Consider the following 27,927-nt stretch of genomic DNA (forward strand, 5'->3'; position numbering starts at 1 on the left):
ATCATTACCAAAAAATAGGACAAACGGGGAGTACCATTTAGATCAGATCTTCTATCTCAGGGTCCATTCTTCTAGCAAAACCTGCAGTGTCTCAACTTTAACTGCGTGGTAATTGAACGGTTGATCCTTTAGCAGATAGTTTTCTCTGATTCTGTAATTGATACGCTAATTCAGACTCGTAAGGCTGTTACTCAAACTATTTACCATAAGGTATGGAAAGTTTATCTATTCTTGTGTTCTCAGCGGGGTTATTCCTGGCATTCAGTACGGATTCCACAGATTCTCCTATTTCTGCAAGAGGGCCTTAAAGGACCAGTCAACACATTAGATTTGCATAATCAGCAAATGCAAGATAATAAGACAATGCAATAGCACTTAGTCTGAACTTCAAATGAGTAGTAGATTTTTTTATAACAAATTTCAAAGTTATGTATATTTCCACTCCCCTTGTACCATGTGATAGCAATCAGCCAATCACAAATGCATATACGTATAGTCTGTGAGTTCTTGCACATGCTCAGTAGGATCTGGTGACTCAAAAATTGTAAATATAAAAGACTGTGCACATTTTTTTTTAATGGAAGTAAATTGGAAAGTTGTTTAAAATTACATGCTGTATCTGAATCATGAAAATTTATTTTAACCTGAGTGTCCCTTTAATAATGGACTCACAGCTAGTTCCTTAAAAGGTCAAATTTTTACTTTCTCTGTACTGTTTCACAGAAAATGAGCTGGGTTACCGGGCATTCAATCTTTCGTTCAGACTCTGAGCAGAATAAGATTGGTAATCAAGCACTGCAGAATCTGTTGGTGCTCTACAAATAACTGAGTTTGAATCTGGTTCTAAAGGTTTTACAACATTCTCTTTTTGAACCTATGTATACTTTGGCTATAAAGTTACTTTCTTGGAAGGTACTTTTTCTTGTTGGCTATCTCTTCTGCACGCAGTGTGTCAGAATTGTCAGCCCTTTCTTGGGATGTTCCTTATTTAGCTTTTCATGACCATAAGGCTGTATTAAAGGGACAGTCTACACCTATATTAACATTAGCCCATTCCTTAGATCGTGTTCCGATTGTCATAACTCACCCACTCTACCCTAACAAGTCTGCTTCACAAACTGAGTTATTAGAAATCAAAAGTTTGATTTTAATCATTAGAAATGGCCGACCAGCTCCGCCTATAAACTACATCATAGACTGTCTAAATTCCAACGCTCCAATCAAAAGTTGATCACTTATTAAAAATCAGTTTCGAGCTTTCGTTTCGTGCATGCGCACCAGCAGAGGAACAAAAAAATCCAGAATAAAAACATATTTCTCTTATGAGGTGTATCCAGTCCACGGATTCATCCATTACTTGTGGGATATTCTCCTTCCCAACAGGAAGCTGCAAGAGGATCACCCACAGCAGAGCTGTCTATATAGCTCCTCCCCTAACTGCCACCTCCCTGTCATTCTCTTGCAGCTTTCGACAAGGGAAGTAGCTAGAGAGATGTGGTGCATTAATGTAGTTTATCTTCAATCAAAAGTTTATTTTCAAATGGTACCGGAGTTGTACTATTTTAGCCTCAGGCAGAAAGTTGAAGAAGAGTCTGCCTGTGGTCTTTGATCTTAGCAGGTTGTAACTAAGATCCATTGCTGTTCTCACACATAACTGAAGAGATGGGTAACTTCAGCTGGGGGAATAGCGTGCAGGCTCTCCTGCTCTGAGGTATGTGCAGTTTTAATTTTTCTAGAGAAATGATATGCTAGAAAATGCTGACAATACCGAATTTATTTAAGGTAAGCCTGATTACAGTGATTTAATAATGATTGGTATCATGCTTGCTGTAAAGGGTAATATTTTTGTTATTTTACTCCCATTACTGAATAGATATAACGTTTGCTTGAGTTATATAAACGTTTATTACATATTGGTGATAAACTTTATTCTGGGGCCCAGTTTTTCCACATGGCTGACTAGATTTTGCCTAGGGATAGTTTTTTAAGGCCCTCTCACTGTGAGTACAGGTTGGGAGGGGCCTATTTTCCATTCGTTTTTGTAGCTTGAGACATCCAGCTTCCCTGAAGGAGTCCCCTGAACATATAGGACCTCTCTAAGGGGTTTTTGTGCCTTCCAAAGTCGTTGTATTGGCAGGTAGGGCCACAGTAGAGCTGTGGCAGTTTGTTGTGACTGTTTAAAAACGTTTATATCGGGGGGGGTTTTACCCGGTTTTGAAACTAAGGGGTTAATCATCCATTTGCAAGTGGGTGCAATGCTCTTTCAGCCTGTTATACACACTGTAAAAATTTCGTAAGATTTACTGCTTTTTTCACTGTTTTAGCAGTTTCTGTGATTGTTTTTTTCTCTTTAAGGCACAGTACCGTTTTTATTTTTTGCTTGTTCAGTTATTAAAGTGTTTTCCAAGCTTGCTGGTCTCATTACTAGTCTGTTTAAACATGTTTGACATAGAGGAAACTCATTGTTCATTATGTTTAGAAGCCATTGTGGAACCCCCTCTTAGAATGTGTACCAAATGCACTGATTTTACTATAGATTACAAAGACCATATTCTGGCTTTAAAAAAATTATCACCAGAAGAAATTGTTAAGGAGGAAGTTATGCCGTCTAACTCTCCCCACGTGTCGGATCCTATAAATCCCGCTCAGGGGACGCCAAGTACATCTAGAGTGCCCATTGCGTATACCTTGCAAGACATGGCGGCAGTTATGAATCATACCCTTACAGAGGTATTATCTAAACTGCCAGGATTGCAAGGAAAGCGAGACAGCTCTGGGACTAGAATAAATACAGAGCTCTCTGACGCTTTAGTAGCTATCTCTGATACACCCTCACAATATAATGAAGCTGAAGCAGGGGAGCTTCAATCTGTGGGTGATTTTTCTGATTCAGGGAAGATACTTCAATCTGATTCTGATATGTCTACATTTAAATTTAAGCTTGAACACCTCTGCGTATTGCTCAGGGAGGTTTTAGCAACTCTGGACGATTGTGACACTATTGTAGTCCCAGAGAAATTATGTAGATTGGATAAATACTATGCAGTACCTACTTACACTGATGTTTTTCCAATCCCTAAAAGGTTTTCTGAAATTATTACTAAGGAATGGGATAGACCAGGTGTACCATTCTCTCCCCCTCCTGTTTTTAAAAAGATGTTTCCTATAGACGCTACATGGGACTTATGGCAGACGGTCCCTAAGGTGGAGGGAGCAGTTTCTACTCTAGCTAAGCATACCACTATCCCTGTTGAGGACAGTTGTGCTTTTCTAGATCCAATGGATAAAAAAATATTAGAGGGTTACCTTAAGAAAATTTTTATTCAACAAGGTTTTATTCTCCAGCCTCTTACATGCATTGCCCCAGTCACTGCTGCCGCAGCTTTCTGGTTTGAGTCCTTAGAGGAGGCTCTACAGGTTGAAACCCCGTTGGAAGATATTATTGACAAGCTTAGGGCCCTTAAGCTAGCCAATTCATTTGTTTCTGACGCCGTTGTTCATTTAACCAAGCTAACGGCTAAAAATTCAGGTTTTGCTATTCAGGCGTGTAGGGTTCTATGGCTTAAATCCTGGTCAGCTGATGTGACTTCAAAGTCTAAACTTCTCAACATTCCCTTCATAGGACAGATCCTGTTCGGGCCTGGACTGAAGGAGATCATTTCTGACATCACTGGAGGAAAAGGTCACGCCCTTCCTCAAGACAGGTCCAACAAATTAAGGACCAAACAGTCTAGTTTTCGGCCCTTTCGAAACTTCAAGAGTGGCGCAGCTTCAACTTCCTCTAACACAAAACAAGAGGGAACTTTTGCCCAGTCTAAGCCGGTCTGGAGACCTAACCAGGCTTGGAACAAGGGGAAACAGGCCAAGAAGCCTGCTGCTGCCTCTAAGACAGCATGAAGGAGCAGCCCCCGATCCGGAAACGGATCTAGTAGGGGGCAGACTCTCTTCGCCCAGGCTTGGGCAAGAGATGTCCAGGATCCCTGGGCATTGGAAATTGTGTCCAAGGGTTATCTTCTGGAATTCAAAACCTCTCCCCCAAAAGGGAGATTTCATCTCTCACTTTTATCTGCAAACCAGATAAAGAGAGAAGCATTCTTACATTGTGTTCAAGACCTCCTAGTTATGGGAGTGATCCACCCAGTTCCGCAGGAGGAACAGGGACAGGGCTTTTATTCAAATCTGTTTGTTGTTCCCAAGAAGGAGGGAACATTCAGACCAATCTTAGATCTCAAGATCTTAAACAAATTTCTCAAGATGGAGACTATTTGAACCATCCTTCCTATGATCCAGGAGGGTCAATACAGGCACTACCAGTTTGTGGCTCTTCCCTTCGGGTTGGCCACGGCACCAAGAATCTTTACAAAGGTTCTAGGGTCCCTTCTAGCGGTCCTAAGGCCGCGGGCTATAGCAGTAGCCCCTTACTCAGACGACATTCTGATACAGACGTCGACTTTTCAAGTTGCCAGGTCTCACACGGACATTGTTCTGGCATTTCTGAGGTCGCATGAGTGGAAAGTGAATGAAGAAAAAAGTTCTCTATCCCCTCTCACAAGAGTTTCCTTCCTAGGAACTCTGATAGGTAAATCTTAATTTCTACAGAATCTGACAGAGGCCAGGTTGTCAAAACTTCTAAATTCCTGCCGTGTTCTTTATTCTACTTCTCGCCCTTCAGTGGCTCAGTGTATGGTAGCGGCAATGGACATAGTGCCGTTTGCCCGTCTACATCTCAGACCGCTGCATGCTCAGTCGTTGGAATGGGGATTACACAGATTTGTCCCCTCTACTAAATCTGGATCAAGAGACCAGGGATTCTCTTCTCTGGTGGTTATCTCGGGTCCATCTGTCCAAGGGTATGACCTTCCGCAGGCCAGATTGGACAATAGTAACGACAGATGCCAGCCTTCTGGGCTGGGGTGCAGTCTGGAACTCCCTGAAGGCTCAGGGCTTGTGGACTCAGGAGGAGGCACTCCTTCCAATAAACATTCTGGAACTAAGTGCTGGAGGTTTCAAAAATAATTCTATGGGCAGAGGTTCACTCTTGCCATCTATCAGCTATCCATATCCCAGGAGTAGAGAACTGGGAGGCGGATTTTCTAAGTCAACAGACTTTTCATCCGGGGGAGTGGGAACTCCATCCGGAGGTGTTTGCACAGTTGATTCAACTTTGGGGCAAACCAGAACTGGATCTCATGGCGTCTTGTCAGAACGCCAAGCTTCCTTGTTACGGGTTCAGGTCCAGAGTTTCCAAGGCAGCGCTGATAGATGCTCTAGCTGCGCCTTGGTCTTTCAACCTGGCTTATGTGTTTCCACCGTTTCCTCTGCTCCCTCGTCTAATTGCCAAGATCAAGCAGGAGAGAGCTTCGGTGATTTTGATAGCTCCTGCGTGGCCACGCAGGACTTGGTACGCAGATCTGGTGGACATGTCATTCTTTCCACCTTGGACTCTGCCGCTGAGGCAGGACCTTCTACTTCAAGGTCCCTTCAAACATACAAATCTAATTTCTCTGCGTCTGACTGCTTGGAGATTGAACGCTTGATTTTGTCAAAACGTGTTTTTTCAGAGTCGGTCATTGATACCTTAATTCAGGCTCGAAAGCCTGTCACCAGGAAAATCTATCATAAGATATGGTGTAAATATCTTCATTGGTGTGAATCCAAGGGTTACTCATGGAGTAAAGTCAGGATTCCCAGGATATTGTCTTTTCTCCAAGAAGGATTGGAGAAGGGATTGTCAGCTAGTTCCTTATAGGGACAGATTTCTGCTCTGTCTATTCTTTTGCACAAGCGTCTGGCGGATGTTCCAGACGTTCAGGCTTTTTGTCAGGCTTTAGTTAGAATCAAGCCTGTGTTTAAACCTGTTGCTCCGCCATGGAGTTTAAATTTAGTTCTTAAAGTTCTTCAAGGGGTTCCGTTTGAACCTCTGCATTCCATAGATATCAAGCTTTTATCTTGGAAAGTTCTGTTCTTGGTAGCTATCTTTTCGGCTCGAAGAGTTTCAGAGTTATCTGCCTTGCAGTGTGATTCCCCTTATCTGATCTTCCATGCAGATAAGGTAGTTTTGCGTACCAAACCTGGGTTTCTTCCTAAGGTGGTATCCAATAAGAATATCAATCAAGAGATTGTTCTTCCGTCACTGTGTCCTAATCCTTCTTCAAAGAAGGAACGTCTATTACATAATCTTGACGTGGTTTGTGCTTTAAAGTTTTATTTACAAGCTACTAAAGATTTTCGTCAAACATCTGCATAGTTTGTTGTCCACTCTGGACAGAGGAAAGGCCAAATGGCTTCAGCAACTTCTCTTTCTTTTTGGTTAAGAAGTATAATCCGCTTAGCTTATGAGACTGCTGGCCAGTAGGCTCCTGTAAGAATTACAGCTCATTCCACTAGAGCGGTGGCTTCCACATGGGCATTTAAAAATGAGGCTTCTGTTGAACAGATTTGTAAGGCGGTGACTTGGTCTTCTCTTCATACTTTTTCTAAATTGATACTTTTGCTTCTTCGGAGGCTATTTTTGGGAGAAAGGTCTTACAGGCAGTGGTGCCTTCCGTTTAAGCTCCTGCCTTGTCCCTCCCTTCATCCGTGTCCTATAGCTTTGGTATTGGTATCCCACAAGTAATGGATGAATCCGTGGACTGGATACACCTTACAAGAGAAAACAAAATTTATGCTTACCTGATAAATTTATTTCTCTTGTGGTGTATCCAGTCCATGGCCCGCCCTGTCATTTTAAGGCAGGTGTTTTTTAATTTTTAAACTACAGTCACCACTGCACCCTATAGTTTCTCCTTTCTCTTGCTTGTCTTCGGTCGAATGACTGGGAGGTGGCAGTTAGGGGAGGAGCTATATAGACAGCTCTGCTGTGGGTGATCCTCTTGCAGCTTCCTGTTGGGAAGGAGAATATCCCACAAGTAATGGATGAATCCGTGGACTGGATACACCACAAGAGAAATACATTTATCAGGTAAGCATACATTTTGTTTTCAATTTGCACACAACCATAGGTTTGGTTAATTGCCAGCTGCGCAGACGGACTTCCGCTTACTCACTTCCGTAAAGATGTGCATGCGTGTTTAGAGGGTAATTATGTCAGTGGCTGCTACGTGCACGAGTATGAGCTACAAAGAGAACACGAGTTCAAGGTAGGAGGAGAAGGGATTGGGCTGAGTTTTCGGCCATTTGTAATGATTGAAATCAAACTTTTGATTTCTAATAACTTCATTTTTGAAGCAGACTCGTTGGGGTAGAGGGGGTGAGTGATGACAATCGGAATACAATCTAAGGTATGCGCTAACGTTAATATAGGTGTAGACTGTCCCTTTAAACACTAAATCGGGTTTTATTTCTAAGGTAGTGTTCCTTTGTGCCCTAACCCTAAATCTCTAAAAGAGAGATTACATAATTTGGATGATGTTAGGGCATTAACATTTTTACCATTTAAGCAACTAAGTCAGTCATCCAGCTTGTTTGTTATTCTCCTGTAAACATAAGGGGGGAAAGGCTACAGCTGTGTCTTTGTCCTTTTGGTTGAAGAGCATAATTTGCAGAGCTTACTTGCCAAGTTCCACCTGTCAGAATTACTGCTCATTCAACTTGTTCGATTTCTACTTGCTGGGCTTTTAAGAATGAGGCATCTGCAGAACAAATTGTGACACTGTCTTCTCTTCATACTTTTAAGAAGTTTTTAATTTTGATGTATTTACCTCAGCGGAGGCTGTATTTGGTAGGAAGGTTCTTCAGGCGGTAATGCCTGCCTTACCTTTCTTTCATGTAATTGGCAAGAGTCCATGAGCTAGTGACGTATGGGATATACAATCCTACCAGGAGGGACAAAGTTTCCCAAACTTCAAAATGCCTATAAATACACCCCTCACCACACCCACAATTCAGTTTTACAAACTTTGCCTCCTATGGAGGTGGTGAAGTAAGTTTGTGCTAAGATATCTACGTTGACAAGCGCTTCTCAGCATTTTGAAGCCCGATTCCTCTCAGAGTACAGCGAATGTCAGAGGGATGTGAAGGGAGTATCACCTATTGAATGCAATGGTTTTCCTCACGGGAGATATATTTCATAGGTTCTCTGTTATCGGTCGTAGAGGTTCATCTCCTACCTCCCTTTTCAGATCGACAATATACTCTCATATACCATTACCTCTACTGATAACTGTTTCAGTACTGGTTTGGCTATCTGCTATATGTGGATGGGTGTCTTTCGGTAAGTATGTTTTTATTACTTAAGACACCTCAGCTATGGTTTGGCACTTTATGGATTAATATAAAGTTCTAAATATATGTATTATACTTATATTTGCCATGAGTCAGGTTCATGTATTTCCTTTTTGCAGACTGTCGGTTTCATATTTGGGGAAAATAAACATATTAAGAAATATTTTTCTTACCTGGGGTTTAACATTGACTTAATTTTTCTTTGCAAATTGCGGGCAGGATTAGGCCCGCGGGTGCGCCAAATGCTAGACTTTATTGCGTCATTCTTGGCGCAATCATTTTTTTGGTCCGTTGACGCAAGTTCGTCATTTCCGGCGTCATAGTTGACGCCGAGTTCCTTACACAAGGTTGCGTCGTTAGTGACGCGAGTGTCCCGACGTTGTTGACAAATGTTTTCATTATTTTTTCACCCCCATTGCTATTTGCCTCTTGCCTTTTTTTATGTCAGAGGGCTATGCTATTTGCATTTTTTCCCATTCCTGAAACTGTCATATAAGGAAATTGATAATTTTTCTTTATATATTGTTTTTTCTTTTACATTTTGCAAGATGTCTCAATCTGATCCTGGTTTAGAAGTATCTGTTGGAACTTTGCTGCCTGATATCGGTTCTACCAAAGCGAAGTGCATTTGTTGTAAACTTGTGGAGATTATATCTCCGCATGTCATTTGTAATAGTTGTCATGATAAACTTTTACATGCAGATAATGTGTCCATCAGTAATAGTACATTGCCGGTTGCAGTTCCTTCAACTTCTAATGTACATGATATACCTATGAATTTTAAAGAATTTGTTACTGATTCTATTCAGAAGGCTCTGTCTAAGGAAAGCCTATTTATATTCAGGTCATCTTCTCAGGCCTGCAATTTTTTTGGCTGATGTTGCAGCTGCATTAACTTTTTGGTTGGAGAATTTAGCGCAACAAGAATTGGATTCTGATGTATCTAGCATTGTTCGCTTACTGCAACATGCTAATCATTTTATTTGTGATGCCATTTTTGATGATATCAAAATTGATGTTAGATCCATGTCTTTAGCTATTTTAGCTAGAAGAGCTTTGTGGCTTAAATCTTGGAATGCTGATATGACATCTAAATCTAGATTGCTATCTCTTTCTTTCCAAGGTAATAATTTATTTGGTTGTCAGTTGGATTCTATTATTTCAACTGTTACTGGGGGGAAGGGAGTTTTTTTGCCTCAGGATAAAAATCCTGGGTAAATCTAAGGCTTCTAACCGTTTTCGTTCCTTTCGTCAAATTAAATAACAAAAACCTAATCCTTCCCCCAAGGAATCTGTTTCCAATTGAAAGCCTTCCTCAAATTGGAATAAATTCAAGCCATTTAAGAAACCAAAGTCAGCCCCTAAGTCCGCAAGAAGGTGCGGCCCTCTTTCCAGCTCAGCTTGTAGGGGGCAGATTAAGGTTCTTCAAGGATGTTTGGATAAATTCTGTCCAAAATCATTGGATTCAGAACATTGTCTCTCAGGGGTATCGAATAGGATTCAGAGTAAGACCTCCTGTGAGAAGATCTGAGAGAAGATCCTGAGAGAAGGGAAAGAGGTGATATGATAGCAACTTTCAAGTACATTAAAGGGTTTAGTAAAACTGAGGCTGTGGGTATTTTACATAAAATGGAAAATTCAAGAACAAGGGGTCATGAGCTCAAGCTAAAGGGTAGTAGATTCAGGAGTAATTTGAGGAAGCACTTCTTTACAGAAAGAGTGATTGATTTATGGAATAAACTTCCTCAAGAGGTAGTAGCAACAAACACTGTGGGGGACTTTAAAAATGCATGGGACAAGCATAGGGCTATCCTACGAACTAGATAAGTTTATACTGTTAGGTAAGGTGGGGCAGACTTGCTGGGCCTATGGCTCTTATCTGCCGTCAATATCTATGTAAGATTTTTTTCTCTCACACATCCCAGCAAATCCAGTAAAAGCTCAGGCTTTCCTGAAGTGTGTTTCAGACCTGGAGGTATCTGGGGTAATCATGCCAGTTCCTTTTCAGGAACAGGGTCTAAGTTCAGAAAGGACCTCAAGACCTGGCTCTTCGACTGAACTGCAACCCTCAGCGCTTTGAGACCCTTACGGGTGAATAGCCGCGCTTTACAAGAACCCAATAGATAGATAGGGTCTGGGGTTTCATTCAAATCTATTCATTGTCCCAAAGAAGGAAAATTCATTCAGACCAGTTCTGGATCTGAAAATTTTGAATGGTTATGTAAGAGTACCAACTTTCAAAATGGTAACTATAAGGACTATTCTGCCTTTTGTTCAGCAAGGACATTTTATGTCCACAATAGACTTGCAGGATGCATACCTTCATATTCCGATTCATCCAGATCATTATCAGTTCCTGAGATTCTTTTTTCTAGACAAGCATTATCAATTTGTTGCTCTTCCGTTTGGCCTAGCAACAGCTCCAAGAATCTTTTCAAAGGTTCTCGGTGCCCTGCTCTCTGTTTCCTTATTTGGACGATATCTTGGTACTAGCTCAGTCTTTACGTACTGCAGAATCTCGCACAAATCAACTAGTGTTGTTTCTTCGGAAACATGGTTGGAGGATCAATTTACCAAAGAGTTTCTTGGTTCCTCAGACAAGAGTCACCTTTTTAGGTTTCCAGATAGATTCAGTGTCCATGACTCTGTCTCTAACAGACAAGAGACCTTTAATAAAATTGGTTGCAGCCTGTCGGCACCTTCAGTCTCAGTCATTCCCTTCAGTGGCTATGTGCATGGAAGTTTTAGGTCTCATGACTGCAGCTTCGGACGCTATCCCCTTTGCTCGTTTTCACATGAGACCTCTCCAGCTTTGTATGCTGAATTAATGGTGCAGGTATTATACAAAGATATCACAATTAATATCCTTAAATCCAAATGTTCGACACACTCTGACGTGGTGGTTAAATCACCAGCGTTTAGTTCAAGGGGCTTCTTTTGTTCGGCCAACCTGGACTGTGATCACAACAGATGCAAGTCTTTCAGGTTGGAGTGCTGTTTGGGGATCTCTGACAGCACAAGGGGTTTGGAAATCTCAAGAGGCGAGGTTACCAATCAATATTTTAGAACTCCGTGCAATTCTCAGAGCTCTTCAGTTTTGGCCTCTGTTAAAGAGAGAACCGTTAATTTGTTTTCAGACAGACAATATGTCAATCATCAGGGTGGGACTCACAGTCCCCAAGCTATGAAAGAAGTATCTTGGATACTTGTTTGGGCGGAATCCAGCTCCTGTCTGATTTCTGCGGTGTATATACCAGGTGTAGACAATTGGGAGGCGGATTTTCTCAGCCTTCAGACTTTACATCCGGGAGAGTGGTCTCTCCTTCCAGATGTTTTCTCAGATTGTTCAGATGTGGGGTCTTCCAGAGATAGATCTGATGGCCTCTCATCTAAACAATAAACTTCCCAGATACCTGTCCAGGTCCAGGGATTTTCAAGCGGAAGCAGTGGATGCATTGACACTTCCTTGGTGTTATCAACCTGCTTATATTTTCCCGCCTCTTCTTCCAAGAGTGATCTCCAAAATCATCATGGAACAATCGTTTGTGTTGCTGGTGGTTCCAGCATGGCCTCACAGGTTTTGGTATGCGGATCTTGTTCGGATGTCCAGTTGCCAACCTTGGCCACTAACGTTAAGGCCGGACCTATTGTCTCAAGGTCCGTTTTTCCATCAGGATCTCAAATCATTCAATTTGAAGGTGTGGAAATTGAATGCCTAGTGCTAAGTCATAGAGGTTTCTCTGACTCAGTGATTAATACTATGTTACAAGCTCGTAAATCTGTTTCTAGAAAGATTTATTATCGAGTTTGGAAGTCTTACCTTTCAATTTTGTTCTTCTCATAAATTTTCTTGGCATTCTTTTAGAATTCCTAGAATTTTACAGTTTCTTCAGGATGGTTTGGATAAGGGTTTGTCTGCAGGTTCCTTGAAGGGACAAATCTCTGCTCTTTTTTATTTTACAGAAAGATTGCCAAACTTCCTGATATTCACTGTTTTGTACAGGCTATGGTTCTTATCAAGCCGGTCATTAAATCAATCTCTCCTCCTTGGAGTCTTAATTTGGTTTTGAGGGCTTTACAGGCTCCTCCATTTGAGCCTATGCATTCTTTGGACATCAAACTACTTTCTTGGAAAGTATTGTTCCTTTTGGCCATCTCTTCTGCTAGAAGAGTTTCTGAGCTATCTGCTCTTTCTTGTGAATCTCCTTTTCTGATTCTTCATCAGGATAAGGCGGTTTTGCGGACTTCATTTAAATTTTTACCTAAGGTTGTGAATTCTAACAACATTAGTAGAGAAATTGTTGTCCCTTCCTTGTGACCTAATCCTAAGAATTCTTTGGAAAGATCCTTACATTCTTTGGATGTGGTGAGAGCTTTGAAATATTATGTTGAAGCTACTAAAGATTTCAGGAAGACTTCTAGTCTATTTGTTATATTTTCTGGTTCTAGGAAAGGTCAGAAGGCTTCTGTTATTTCCTTGGCTTCTTGGTTAAAGCTTTTGATTCTTCAAGCTTATTTGGAGTCGGGTCAGGCCCCGCCTCTGAGAATTACAGCTCATTCTACTAGATCAGTCTCCACTTCGTGGGCTTTTAAGAATGAAGCTTCAGTTGATCAGATTTGCAAAGTGGCGACTTGGTCTTCTTTGCATACATTTACTAAATTCTACCGTTTTGATGTATTTGCTTCTTCAGAAGCAATTTTTGGTAGAAAAGTTCTTCAGGCAGCTGTTTCAGTTTGATTCTTCTGCTTATGTTTTAAGTTTTTCTTGTCATTAAAGAATAAACTTATAATTTGGGTTGTGGATTATTTTTTCAGCGGAAAATGGCTGTTCTTTATTTTTATCCCTCCCTCTCTAGTGACTCTTGCGTGGAGTTCCACATCTTGGGTATTGATATCCCATACGTCACTAGCTCATGCTCTTGCCAATTACTTGAAAGAAAACATAATTTATGTAAGAATTTACCTGATAAATTCATTTTTCATATTGGCAAGAGTCCATGAGGCCCACCCTTTTTATTGTGGTTATGATTTTTTTTGTATAAAGCACAATTATTTCCAAATTCCTTTGTTGATGCTTTCTACTCCTTTCTTTATCACCCCACTACTTGACTATTCGTTAAACTGAATTGTGGGTGTAGTGAGGGGTGTATTTATAGGCATTTTGAGGTTTGGGAAACTTTGCCCCTCCTGGTAGGATTGTATATCCCATACGTCACTAGCTCATTGACTCTTGCCAATATGAAAGAAATACATTTATCAGTTAAATTCTTACATAAATTGTGTTTTTTTTCCCACCTATTATTCTTCATAGACATCACAGCTTGGGTATTGGTTCCCAAGAGTAAGGATCGTGGACTCACTACCTTTAGAAAGAAAACAAACTTTATTCATAGAACAAAATGTGCAAAAAGATTTGCCAGTAGCAATGTCCCTATTCCCAATTGTGACGAACCAAGGTTATCCAACCCTGCGCCAGTCACTTATTTGGCACAGAAAGGGTTATCAACCCCCTTTTTCTGTCACCAATAGGTCACAATCTAGCCACACCAGGCAAGCTTGTGATTCAGTTTATTGGGTGCAAGGGTTAACCACACTCCCCTAGTCTGTACTAGACGTAAGAGAAATGCCCAAAACTCCCTTTTAATGCCACCCACAATAAACTATCAATCCTATAGCTCAAATACTGCCACAACTTAAAATTTATTAAAGGGAAAATTCTAAGAAAAAACCCAGACTTTACACATTAGCCCTCTAAATATAATTTAGCAGAAAATAACCTAAATTATACAGTTCTAATATTCCAGTCTCTTTCAGTAACGTGGTTCAATTATTAGACAAAGGCCAAACTTAATAAAGGAATTATTTATTATGCCAAAAATATTATGCACAATGCATTATTAATAAACAAGTTGTTACAAATAAAATTACACACGCAAACAGTGTTTTAAAATAAAAAGGAGAAAAATAAGACCTAATACTTCACTAGCTTATGAGTCTGCCCCCAGGGAGATGGGCAAGAAGAAAAGTTGTCACTCACGCTGTAGCAAGCAGCCTCCCATGTAGACTGAACAATTTCAGTGTTAACACCCAAGACCCTTATACTTTTTTCCCCCTAGATCAAGTTGCTTGACCACACCCTCCTGGGCAGGCTAAGAAACCCCCCTGTCTTTAAACACATATAGCCATTAGACCAATGTCCTTTTATTGGCCTCATCAGGATGTGGGGGAGAAGCACTGTGGTATCTCTGAAGCTGACAGATTGACTCAATGCATACACAATAACATTTGGAGGAAGGGTTTTTTTTTAGAAACTATTTATGATGGGTTCTGGCACTTCAAAGAAAACACAAACAAAACCAGTGCACAGCTATTTCTAAAAAACAAACAACGGTTCTTAGTTCAAGCTACACAGAATTAACCCCTTCTTAGCTAAATCCTGAGGTTTTCGTGACGCCAATCAATAAAACGGACATTCATGTGCAGTGTAGAAATATATGGTCGTAAATATCCCTCTTTTCTTACAGCCAGTAAATCAACGCAGTATCAGTGAACCAACATAAAAGGACTTAAGCTTGTGCCTGCAATTAGCCAGCTGTTCACTCACCCCGCTCCTCATGCGGTAGCCTCATCCCGTCTGTCCTCTCTAGGTGCGAGTGTCCTTCTCAGGTTAAGAGGTCTTCTTACCTGGTGGTGAATTTTTAGCGTCCGTTGGTCACCTCCACAAAAGCGGATCCTGCTCCTTCCGGGTACTTAGCTGGCTGTTCCGGTTTGAATCCCGTAGATACAATTGCACAGATCAAAGTGCCGCTCACAAGAAAGGTTGGACCCATTAGCAAACTCCTTCCTGTTTGCAAACAGACTCAAATGCGAAAAAAGAAAGCGGATCCCATCCAGGTGCTTAAAAAGTGATGACTTTATTTCTATTTACATATCCATAGTAAAAACAGCCTTTACAGTCTGTGAAGCTTCAGAGACCCACACGTATGACATGGGAGCTGCTGAGAGGTTCGGTCTTACGCGTTTCAGCGGATCCTGACCGCCTTAATCATAGACCATACCGGAACCTCTCTACCTGTAGCTATTTACCTGTTTACAGGTACACACCCATAATTTTTTTGCTCCAATCGAAATTTAATATGGGGGTGGCTTAAAGCTAGAGTAGAACTCCATATATACAGTGTTAAACTTTATATAACTAATTCATGGGTAATTCTAAACAAAGTGAACTCTATTTGATAGCGCATAAACATTACCTCTATATATATATTTTTACATATTACACGGCACAGAGGCAACATCAGCAAACGCTCTAATATATACCAAAAAAACAGCAATAAATTGATTCACTTTATAATTGCTTGAATTTCATTTAGATTACAGCAATTGGATATTAGACCGTAGTAGAGCACTTGTATTAAACAAATGTACATTGTATTAGTAGGAGCTAGTTAATATTTTAAGCCAAGAGATAATAGATATAAAATACATTAGTAGAAACTATATGAAAAACTATAGTTTATTATGGGTGTGTACCTGTAAACAGGTAAATAGCTACAGGTAGAGAGGTTCCGGTATGTTCTATGATTAAGGCGGTCAGGATCCGCTGATACGCGTAAGACTGAACCTCTCAGCAGCTCCCATGTCATACGTGTGTGTCTCTGAAGCTTCACAGACTGTAAAGGCTGTTTTTACTATGGATATGTAAATTGAAATAAAGTAATCACTTTTTAAGCACTTGGATGGGATCCGCTTTCTTTTTTCAAACTTTATTCATACCTGTTAAATTAATTTCTTTCTTGGTAGCTAGAGCTCACAAGCCCACTCAAAAAGTGTATACATGTTGGCGGCAGTCTTGGTTTGTGCACCTCTTTACCCTACTATCTTTCTTCATTCCTTGGCTATAAGTACTACTGGAAGGTGTTAGTAGGAGGGTTATATTAAAGCTTTTGTAGGGTGCCTATGCCTCCTCCTGGTGGCCAGGTGATGTAATTCCAAAGAGTAAGTATTGTGGACACTACCAAGAATGAAATGGATTTCCCAGGTAAGAATAAATGTTCTCTTTTTGTGTTTCGTGATCACTTACTGCCATTTTAGTGTATGTAAGGGGTGCTAGGATACTTTTATAGAACACTGTAAAAGGCATGTTGTATACAGGTAATTGTATTTTCTATTCCAATCAACTTCTACCTAGAGAGGTATGGGATTTATGATTGTAAAGGCGGTAAATTTCACTTGAGTATTATGTATATGTTTATGCATTCTTTGGAGCTTATTTTGGAGCAACTACTCCCCATAATATGTTAGGAAGGTGACTGCCAGTTTTATCATACTCTTTATTGGAAAGGACTAAACGTTTGGAAATAGGCCAGTGTTTATAGTGAGCCTTATAGCAAGTGAAGTGTCACTGCCATCCTCTGTAGAGGCATGGCCCCACAAAAGAACGTACACTTGACCTTTTCTCCCTTTACATTTTAAATTTTCTTTCAAATACAATTCCCCCATTGTACTCTATTTTGGCTTTGTTGTTTTTAGATTGGTTTAGATTTTGTAGTTTTTCTTTGACAAAGGTATAAAACAATACTGGATAAGAAGGTTTTTAACCACATATCTTTGTTTAGTGGACCTTGTTTTCCTTATTCTCTCCGTCAAATTTTTTGCTTCTCTATACTATACATGATCTAAAGCTAGAAGAAGATTTAAGAAAAAATGCTGTATAACCAACTTTGAAGACTCCTCTTTTTTGAATATAAAGGAACTTAGGAAAAGTTTTATACTGATAAAATTAGATTCCTAAGTTTAAAGTAAATATTAAAACCCCTGTTAATGAAAATAGTTTCTTTCATGTAATTAGCAAGAGTCCATGAGCTAGTGACGTATGGGATATACATTCCTACCAGGAGGGGCAAAGTTTCCCAAACCTTAAAATGCCTATAAATACACCCCTCACCACACCCACAATTCAGTTTTACAAACTTTGCCTCCGATGGAGGTGGTGAAGTAAGTTTGTGCTAGATTCTACGTTGATATGCGCTCCGCAGCAAGTTGGAGCCCGGTTTTCCTCTCAGCGTGCAGTGAATGTCAGAGGGATGTGAGGAGAGTATTGCCTATTTGAATGCAGTGATCTCCTTCTACGGGGTCTATTTCATAGGTTCTCTGTTATCGGTCGTAGAGATTCATCTCTTACCTCCCTTTTCAGATCGACGATATACTCTTATATATACCATTACCTCTGCTGATTCTTGTTTCAGTACTGGTTTGGCTTTCTACAAACATGTAGATGAGTGTCCTGGGGTAAGTAAATCTTATTTTCTGTGACACTCTAAGCTATGGTTGGGCACTTTATTTATAAAGTTCTAAATATATGTATTCAAACATTTATTTGCCTTGACTCAGAATGTTCAACATTCCTTATTTTTCAGACAGTCCGTTTCATATTTGGGATAAATGCATTTGTTTCAATCATTTTTTCTTACCTTAAAAAATTTGAATTTTTCCCTGTGGGCTGTTAGGCTCGCGGGGGCAGAAAATGCTTCATTTTATTGCGTCATTCTTGGCGCGGACTTTTTTGGCGCAAAAATTTTTTTTATGTTTCCGGCGTCATACGTGTTGCCGGAAGTTGCGTCATTTTTGGACGTTTTTTTGCGTCAAAAATGTCTGCGTTCCGGATGTGGCGTCATTTTTGGCGCCAAAAGCATTTAGGCGCCAAATAATGTGGGCGTCTTTTTTGGCGCTAAAAAATATGGGCGTCATTTTTGTCTCCACATTATTTAAGTCTCATTATTTATTGCTTCTGGTTGCTAGAAGCTTGTTCACTGGCATTTTTTTTCCTATTCCTGAAACTGTCATTTAAGGAATTTGATCAATTTTGCTTTATATGTTGTTTTTTTCTTTTACATATTGCAAGATGTTCCACGTTGCAACTGAGTCAGAAGATACTTCAGGAAAATCACTGCACAGTGCTGGAGCTACCAAGATAAGTGTATCTGCTATAAACTTTTGGTATCTGTTTCTCCAGCTGTTGTTTGTATTGCATGTCATGTCAAACTTATTAATGCAGATAAAATTTCCTTTAGTACTGTTACATTACCTGTTGCTGTTCCGTTAACATCTAATTTTCAGAGTGTTCCTGATAACATAAGAGATTTTTATTTTTTAAATCCATTAAGAAGGCTATGTCTGTTATTTCTCCTTCTAGTATACATAAAAGTCTTTTAAAAACTTCTCTTTTTTCAGATGAATTTTTAAATGAACATCATCATTCTGATACTGATAATGGTTCTTCTGGTTCAGAGGTTTCTGTCTCAGAGGTTGATGCTGATAAATCTTTGTATTTGTTCAAGATGGAATTTATTCGTTCTTTACTTAAAGAAGTGTTATTTGCATTAGAAATAGAGGATTCTGGTCCTCTTGATACTAAATGTAAACGTTTAAATAAGGTTTTTAAATCTCCTGTAGTTATTCCAGAAGTGTTTTATCTCCCTGATGCTATTTCCGAAGTAATTTCCAGGGAATGGAATAATTTGGGTAATTTATTTACTCCTGCTAGACGTTTAAGCAAATTATATCCTGTGCCATCTGACAGATTAGAGTTTTTTGGGACAAAAATCCCTAAGGTTATGGGGCTGTCTCTACTCCTGCTAATGTACTACTATTCCTACGGCAGATAGTACTTCATTTAAGGATCCTTTAGATAGGAAAATTGAATCCTTTCTAAGAAAAGCTTACTTATGTTCAGGTAATCTTCTTAGACCTGCTATATTTTTAGCGGATGTTGCTGCAGCTTCAACTTTTTGGTTAGAAGCTTTAGCGCAACAAGTAACAGATCATAATTTTATAGCATTATTATTATTCTATAACATGCTAATAATTTTATTGGTGATACCATCTTTTGATATCATTAGAGTTGATGTCAGGTATATGTCTCTAGCTATTTTAGCTAGAAAAGCTTTATGGATTAAACTTGGAATGCTGATATGTCTTCTAAGTCAACTTTGCTTTCCCTTTCTTTCCGGGGTAAATAATCATTTTCGTTCCTTTCCTCACAACAAGGAACAAAAGCCTGATCCTTCATCCTCAGGAGCGGTATCAGTTTGGAAACTATTTCCAGTTTGGAATATATCCAAGCCTTATAGAAACCTATAGCCAGCTCCTAAGTACCTATGAAGGTGCGGCCCTTATTCCAGCTCAGCTGGTATGGGGCAGATTACGTTTTCTTCAAATAAATTTGGATCAATTCCGTTCTTAATCTCTGGTTTCAGAAACATTGTTTCAGAAAGGTACAGAATTGGCTTCAAGTTAAGGCCTCCTGCTAAGAGATTCTTTTCTTTCCCGTGTCCCAGTTAACACAGCAAAGGCTCAGCATTTCTGAAATGTGTTTCAGATCTAGAGTTGGCTGGAGTATTTATGCCAGTTCCAGTTCTGGAACAGGGGCTGGGGTTTTATTTTATCTCTTCATTGTACCAAAGAAGGTCTATTCCTTCAGACCAGTTCCGGATCTATCATTATTGAATCGTTATGTTAGGATACCAACATTCAAGATGGTTACTGTAGGACTATCCTGCCTTTTGTTTAGCAAGGGCATTATATGTCTACAATAGATTTACAGGATGTGTATCTGCATATTCCGATTCATCCAGATCACTTTTAGTGTCTGAGATTCTCTTTTTAGACAAGCATTACCAGTTTTGTGGCTCTACCGTTTGGCCTAGCCTCAGTTCCAAGAATTTTTTTCAAAGGTTCTCGGTGCCCTTCTTTCTGTAATCAGAGAACAGGGTTTTGGTATTTCCTTATTTGGACGATATCTTGGTACTTGCTCAGTCTTCTCATTTTCGAAGAATCTCATACGAATCGACTTGTGTTGTTTCTTCAAGTTCATGGTTGGAGGATCAATTTACCAATCAGTTCATTGATTCCTCAGACAAGGGTAACCTTTTTAGGTTTCTAGATAGATTCAGTGTCTATGACTCTGTCCTTGTCAGACAAGAGAAGTTTAACATTGATATCAGCTTGTCAAAACCTTCAGTCACAATCTTTCCCTTTGGTAGCCTTATGCATGGAAATGTTGGGTCTTAGGACTGCCGCATCAGATGCGATCTCCTTTGCTCGTTTTCACATGCGACCTCTTCAGCTCTGTATGCTGAACCAATGGTGCAGGGATTACTCAAAGATATCTCAATTAATATCTTTAAACCGATTTTACGACACTCTCTGACATGGTGGACAGATCACCATCGTTTAGTTCAGGGGGCTTCTTTGTTCTTCCGACCTGGACTATAATCTCAACAGATGCAAGTCTTACAGGTTGGGGAGCTGTGTGGGGGTATCTGACGGCACAAGGGGTTTGGGAATCTCAGGAGGTGAGATTTCCGATCAATATTTTGGAACTCTGTGCAATTTTCAGAGCTCTTCAGTCTTGGCCTCTTCTGAAGAGAGAGTTGTTCATTTGTTTTCAGATAGACAATGTCACAACTGTGGCATACATCAATCATCAAGGAGGGACTCAGTCCTCTGGCTATGAAAGAAGTATCTCGAATTTTGGTTTGGGCGGAATCCAGCTCCTGTCTAATCTCTGCGGTTCATATCCCAGGTATGGACAATTGGAAAGCGGATTATCTCAGTCGCCAAACGTTGCATCCGGGCGAATGGTCTCTTCACCCAGAGGTATTTCTTCAGATTGTTCAAATGTGGGAACTTCCAGAAATAGATCTGATGGTTTCTCATCTAAACAAGAAACTTCCCAGGTATCTGTCCAGATCCCGGGATCCTCAGGCGGAGGCAGTGGATGCATTATCACTTCCTTGGAAGTATCATCCTGCCTATATCTTTCCGCCTCTAGTTCTTCTTCCAAGAGTAATCTCCAAGATTCTGAAGGAATGCTCGTTTGTTCTGCTGGTAGCTCCGGCATGGCCTCACAGGTTTTGGTATGCGGATCTTGTCCGGATGGCCTCTTGCCAACCGTGGACTCTTCCGTTAAGACCAGACCTTCTGTCTCAAGGTCCTTTTTTCCATCAGGATCTGAAATCCTTAAATTTAAAGGTATGGAGATTGAACGCTTGATTCTTGGTCAAAGAGGTTTCTCTGACTCTGTGATTAATACTATGTTTCAGGCTCGTAAATCTGTATCCAGAGAGATACATTATAGAGTCTGGAAGACTTATATTTCTTGGTGTCTTTCTCATCATTTTTCTTGGCATTCTTTTAGAATACCGAGAATTTTACAGTTTCTTCAGGATGGTTTAGATAAGGGTTTGTCCGCAAGTTCCTTGAAAGGTCAAATCTCTGCTCTTTCTGTTCTTTTTCACAGAAAGATTGCTGTTCTTCCTGATATTCATTGTTTTGTACAAGCTTTGGTTCGTATAAAGCCTGTCATTAAGTCAATTTCTCCTCCTTGGAGTTTGAATTTGGTTCTGGGGGCTCTTCAAGCTCCTCCATTTGAACCTATGTATTCATTGGATATTAAATTACTTTCTTGGAAAGTTTTGTTCCTTTTGGCCATCTCTTCTGCCAGAAGAGTTTCTGAATTATCTGCTCTTTCTTGTGAGTCTCCTTTTCTGATTTTTCATCAGGATAAGGCGGTGTTGCGAACTTCTTTTGAATTTTTACCTAAGTTGTGAATTCCAACAACATTAGTAGAGACATTGTGGTTCCTTCATTATGTCCTAATCCTAAAAATTCTAAGGAGAAATTGTTACATTCTTTGGATGTTATTAGAGCTTTGAAATATTATGTTGAAGCTACTAAGTCTTTCCGAAAGACTTCTAGTTTATTTGTTATCTTTTCCGGTTTTAGAAAGGCCAGAAAACTTCTGCCATTTTTTTGGCATCTTGGTTGAAATCTTTAATTCATCTTGCCTATGTTGAGTCGGGTAAAACTCCGCCTCAGAGAATTACAGCTCATTCTACTAGGTCAGTTTCTACTTCCTGGGCGTTTAGGAATGAAGCTTCGGTTGATCAGATTTGCAAGCAGCAACTTGGTCCTCTTTGCATATTTTTACTAAATTCTACCATTTTGATGTATTTTCTTCTTCTGAAGCAGTTTTTGGTAGAAAAGTACTTCAGGCAGCGGTTTCAGTTTGAATCTTCTGCTTATGTTTTTTGTTAAACTTTATTTTGGGTGTGGATTATTTTCAGCAGGAATTGGCTGTCTTTATTTTATCCCTCCCTCTCTAGTGACTCTTGTGTGGAAAGATCCACATCTTGGGTAATCATTATCCCATACGTCACTAGCTCATGGACTCTTGCTAATTACATGAAAGAAAACATAATTTATGTAAGAACTTACCTGATAAATTCATTCCTTTCATATTAGCAAGAGTCCATGAGGCCCGCCCTTTTTTGTGGTGGTTATGATTTTTTTGTATAAAGCACAATTATTCCAATTCCTTATTTTTTATGCTTTCACACTTTTTTCTTATCACCCCACTTCTTGGCTATTCGTTAAACTGAATTGTGGGTGTGGTGAGGGGTGTATTTATAGGCATTTTAAGGTTTGGGAAACTTTGCCCCTCCTGGTAGGAATGTATATCCCATACGTCACTAGCTCATGGACTCTTGCTAATATGAAAGAAATGAATTTATCAGGTAAGTTCTTACATAAATTATGTTTTTTCACTAGTCAATCTCCCATTGTAAGGTCAAGGAGGCTGCTTTTGTAGGTTTAATATTTTCTGCATTCTTTTTTTGCTTTAGGTTTAAATAATTTCTTCTTAATTTACAGTTGTCTACCACCATGGAAACAGTGCCACTGGCGGCCATTACACTACAGATGTCTTCCAGATCGGTCTTAATGGCTGGTTACGCATAGACGACCAAACTGTCAAAGTGATTAACCAGTATCAGGTGGTGAAACAGACGGTGGAGCGGACGGCCTACCTCCTGTATTACCGACGTGTCGATCTGCTGTGAAGCTCTCCGTGTGTGTGTGTGTGTGCGAGCAAGATTCCCGCTTCATAGATCACAACTCACTTTTTTCACTTCCCTTTTTTATCCTGTGCTGAGTGAACCCCTTATGTCTTGATACCTCTTACAGCTCCTCTTTATGCCCTAGAGTGTTTAGAGTAGATTAATCAGGGGAAGCTTAAAACACTCTTTGCTTTAACCCACTGAACATCAGGGGAATGCTGGAATGTGTATTATTTCCAACTCCCTGTTGCACGCAGGTTATAGCATATAATTTGACCTGCAAAAGTGAAATAATTTAACAATCAAGTTTAATCATTCTGGATTAAATAAACATTAAATAAAAGAAATAACCTCCCTGATGGTTATATCGGATGTTTTCATGATTCTTCTTTTAGTTAACTGCTTCAGGCTTTCTTGAATAACCACAGAAGCGAGACAAAGTAAGCAATGATGAATCTAACAATACAGACTTTTTTCTTTATATATTTTTTTAAATATATATTTTTAGTGTCTAGGCTAAAAGTGGATGTCTCCATATTTATGCCTAGCCAAAGAAACATTGCACCAGCATTGATTAATATACGTTCTTGAAAAGAAAAAGTTTTAATTAATCCAAGGTTCACATTATTCCTACCAGCTATTCCTGCTCCTTGTGATCCTTGCCACTATCTGCTTTTCAAATCATTGATTAAAACATAATTTAAAAAAAAATAAAAAAAATGGCTGCAATTTTCTGGAGTTTCTCACAAATCAGTAAGAAACAAAAATGCAGGCTTTTCCAAGGTTGCTGGTGCCTCATAGGAATAGATAAATAATAAAATTGTTCTAATTGTGAGGTATTAAACTGTTTTAACTCATTTGCTGCTGGAAGCAACAGATGCTATTTTGCAATTCTTTTATGCAGCAAGTGGCTTTAAGGCAAATTGCTGGCAAGGAAATATGAGTTGAAAGTACAGTATAGATGGGTGATTTTAACTTTACTGCTATTAAAATTTTCAAACTTAAATTATGGTTCTGTGTACACAAGATTAAGATTACAAAATACAGTGGGCTATACAATGAACCAGTAATCTTTTAAATCTGCTTTGTTTGATTTTGCTGTCTCTCCTATAATGTTGACTTCCTAATTGTACACAGTTTAGTGATATTTAGGAGTATAAAGTTGTCGCCCATCAATAAAAGTCACAAAGTTGGTTTAAAAAAAAAAGTGTATTATTGCTTCTTGTTTTAAAATTTCTTGTTTTGCATTAAAGGAAGTTATAGTCATGGAGAAAAAGCATTAGCAGATTTTTTTTTCTAAGCATTTACGGAACACATACTTCTTGGCTTGTCTATGGTATAAACGTAAAGGGACCATCTACACCAGAATTTTTGTTTAAAAAGATAGATACCTTTATTACCCATTCCCCAGTTTTGCATAACCAACAGTTATATTAATATACTTTTTAGCTCTGTAATTACCTTGTATCTAAGCCTGTGCAGACTGCACCCTTATCTCAGTTGTTCTGACAGATTTGCATTTCCATCTAAAGGGGAGGAGAGTCCACGGCTTCATTACGTTTGGGAATTCAGAACCTGGCCACCAGGAGGAGGCAAAGACACCCCTGCCAAAGGCTTAAATACCTCCCCCACTCCCCTCATCCCCCAGTCATTCTTTGTCTTTCGTCACAGGAGGATGGCAGAGAAGTGCCAAAAATTCGGAGTAGTCTCTTATGGAGGATATTACTCTTCGGAATGGGACTGGAGTTTTAAGTAGCCCTGTCAGCCTCTCAGTGAGAGCCTGGGTGAAAGGGAGAGTCTTTCTGTGAAACCATCCAGACTCATTTTAACAGCTCCACAAGCAATCAGCGTTGACAAGTTTCGCTGCCTGCTTTCTGCACTCAAGTCCATGTCAGGATAGATGCTTGTACAGGGTCACAGTGTGGCGCCTTTTATCTTTTAGAATCAAGGGTTAATATTCCTGGTAAGTGGATTATTGAACAGGGGGGTTTATACATGATATTGTTTGTGTTATTGCTGCGTTATGTGCGAGATGAGGCTCTGGCAATGGTGGAACTTTCAGGTTGACTTCCCTGAGTATTTGTGCCTCCGTTTTGGGCACGTTTTCTCCTTAGTGCAGGGGTGGTCCTATGCGACCGGGTGTGGCTGTCTCTACTTCCTCTGTTGTTCAGCAGCGCAGGAGACTAAGCGGTTTCTGTAGTCCGGTTCATAGGAGGTGGTGAGTGTCCCGGTCATTGGAGGTATAAAGGTGCCAGTTTATTAGGTTAATCTAGTCCATAATAAAAGCGCAATTTATGGAGGACTCTGATGCGTTAGAGGGTACTCCCTCTTTAACAAAGTCTCATTCCTGTGCTTATTGTGAGGAGGTTCTTGTAGATCAGCCTGCTCAACTATGTTCCGCATGCCTCGATAAAGTTGCGACATCTAAAAATAAAGGGATGTCTAGTACTACAGAGCCGTTCACCTCTGAGGGTTCCCCGTCCTGTGAGGTGTGTTCCCTGCTTTCTTCTCCGAGTGCACATGCAACGCATTTGTTTGCCGTCTGATTTTGCGGATCAACTGCAAACGGCGGTATAGAAAGTGATCCATGCCTTACCACGTTCTGCTAAACGCAAGCGTAGGGCGTATCATGGCAGCCCGGCCCAGGGGTTGTCTACGCCTATGGAAATTTCAGAAGCGTTATACGATGACGAGGCCCACTCCAACTCTTTGGAGGAGGCTCTTTCTGGGTCCATGTCCTCTCATGGCTGCGGAGGAGCCTGACTTTAGGTTTAGGCGCTTTTTGCTAAAGCAAGTGCTTGCTACTCTGGAGGTTCCGGAACAGAAGCTTCCGGAGGAACCTTTGATTCCTAAGCTTGATAAGGTATACGAGGACAGGCTGGTGTTTCAAACCTTTCCGGTTCCTGTTAAGATGGCTAATATTATTAAAAAGGAATGGGGGCGATTAGGTTCTTCCTTTTCCCCTTCTTCCTTTAAGAAACTGTTCCATGTCCCCGATTCTCAGCTCGAGCTGTGGGGGACTGTCCCTTAGGTGCTATTTCCACGCTCGCGAAGCGGACAACTATTCCTCTCGAGGATAGTTCGTCGTTTAAAGAGCCCATGGATAAAAAGTTGGAAAACATATGAAGGAAGATGTTTCAGCACACAGGGTTTGTTTTTCAATCGGCAGCGTCTGTAGCCATGGTTGCCAGAGCTGCAACATATTGGTGTGAATCCCTTTGTGATATGGTCAAGAGGAAGACTTCCATCGACGAGATACAGAATAAGATTAAGGCGTTAGGGTCGACAATTCTTTCATTTGTGACTCCAATATGCAAATTCGCCTGAACGCAAAGGTTTCAGGATTCTCAGTTTTAGCTTGCGGGACTCTGTGGCTAAAGTCTTGGTCTGCGAACATGACCTCTAAGTCGAGGCTATTGTCTCTGCTTTTTCAAGGAAAGCTTCTGTTCGGTCCAGGATTGGATTCGATCATATCCACGGTTACGGGAGGCAAGGGAGCTTTCCTTCCGCAGGATAAGAAGGCTAAGCCTAAAGGATCTACCTTTCGTGCGGACAAGGCCCAGCGCCAGCAGCCCGCTGCAAAAGCGGATCAGTCCAAGGGAACTTGGAAGCCTGCTCAGTCTTGGAGCAAGTCCAAGCAGATCAAGAAGCCCGCCAAGACAAAATTGGCGTTAAGGGGCGGCCCTTGACCGGTCTCCGGACCAAGTAGTGGGCAGATTGTCTCTCTCCTCCGAAGCCTGGTTGCAGGACGTTCAGGACCCTTGGGTTCTGGAGGTTGTCGCCCAGGGTTTCAGGATAGGATTCAGGTCCCATCTGCCCAGGGGCAGATTCCTCCTGTCAAACCTTTCTTTAAGACCGGAAAAGAGAGGCTTTTCTAGAATGTGTGAGGGATCTCTCCTCTCTAGGTGTTATCGTACCAGTACCCCAAGCAGAAAGGGGTCTAGGGTACTATCAAATCTTTTTGTGGTTCCAAAGAAGGAGGGCATGTTCCGCCCGATTCTGGACCTAAAGTGTTTAAACAAGTTTCTGGCGGTTCCATCGTTCAAAATGGAAATGATCAGGTCTATTCTGCCCCTAGTTCAAGAGGGGCAGTTCATGACGACAATAGACTTGAAGGATGCTTACCTCCATGTTCCAATTCACAGGGACCACTTCAAGTTCTTAAGATTTGCGTTTCTGGACCAACACTTCCAGTTTGTGACCCTTCCCTTCGGTCTGGCGACCGCCCGAGTCTTCACAAAGGTTCTGGGGGCTCTACTTGCAGTAGCCAGATCCAGGGGCATTGCTGTGGCGCACTATTTGGACGACATCCTAGTCCAGGCGCCGTCGTTCAGCCTTGCAGAGGATCATTCGAGGGCTCTTCTTTTCTTTCTCCAATCTCAAGGTTGGAAGGTCGACTCAGGAAAGAGTTCCCTGGTTCCAAGCAACAGGTTGGAGTTCCTTGGCACGATCATAGACTCTGTCCATGAAAATATTTCTCACAGATCGACGCAGGAAGATTGCATCCACCTGTCTTGCCCTTCGGTGGTTCAGTGTATGGAGATGATCGGGCTCCTTGTCTCCAGCATAGACGTCATCCCTTTCACCAGGTTCCATCTCAGACCTCTTCAATTGTGCATGTTGATAGTGGAACGGCGATCATTCAGATCTATCACAGCGGATATCCATGGATACTCAGACTAGGGACTCCCTCTCTTGGTGGATGCGTCAGGAGCATCTGTCCCTGGGGACATCCTTCTTTAGACCGTCCTGGGAGATTGTGACCACGGATGCGAGTCTTGCAGGATGGGAAGCTGTTTGGGGT

At 40.7% G+C, this 27,927-nt stretch overlaps 1 protein-coding gene across 1 annotated transcript in view; it reads left to right on the top strand.

Moving 5' to 3' along the window:
- Positions 1 to 24,330, top strand: part of USP10 (ubiquitin specific peptidase 10) — a gene marked incomplete in the record, with an annotated part of 485,306 nt that extends 460,976 nt beyond the window's left edge. The window contains 1 exon segment of the mRNA XM_053700867.1: positions 22,939 to 24,330. Within this exon segment, the coding sequence (XP_053556842.1) occupies positions 22,939 to 23,126 (188 nt within the window).
- Between the last annotated feature and the right edge of the window lie 3,597 nt (positions 24,331 to 27,927).

Source organism: Bombina bombina, chromosome 1 (genome assembly GCF_027579735.1).
Source record: "Bombina bombina isolate aBomBom1 chromosome 1, aBomBom1.pri, whole genome shotgun sequence".
Classification (NCBI taxonomy): domain Eukaryota; kingdom Metazoa; phylum Chordata; class Amphibia; order Anura; family Bombinatoridae; genus Bombina; species Bombina bombina.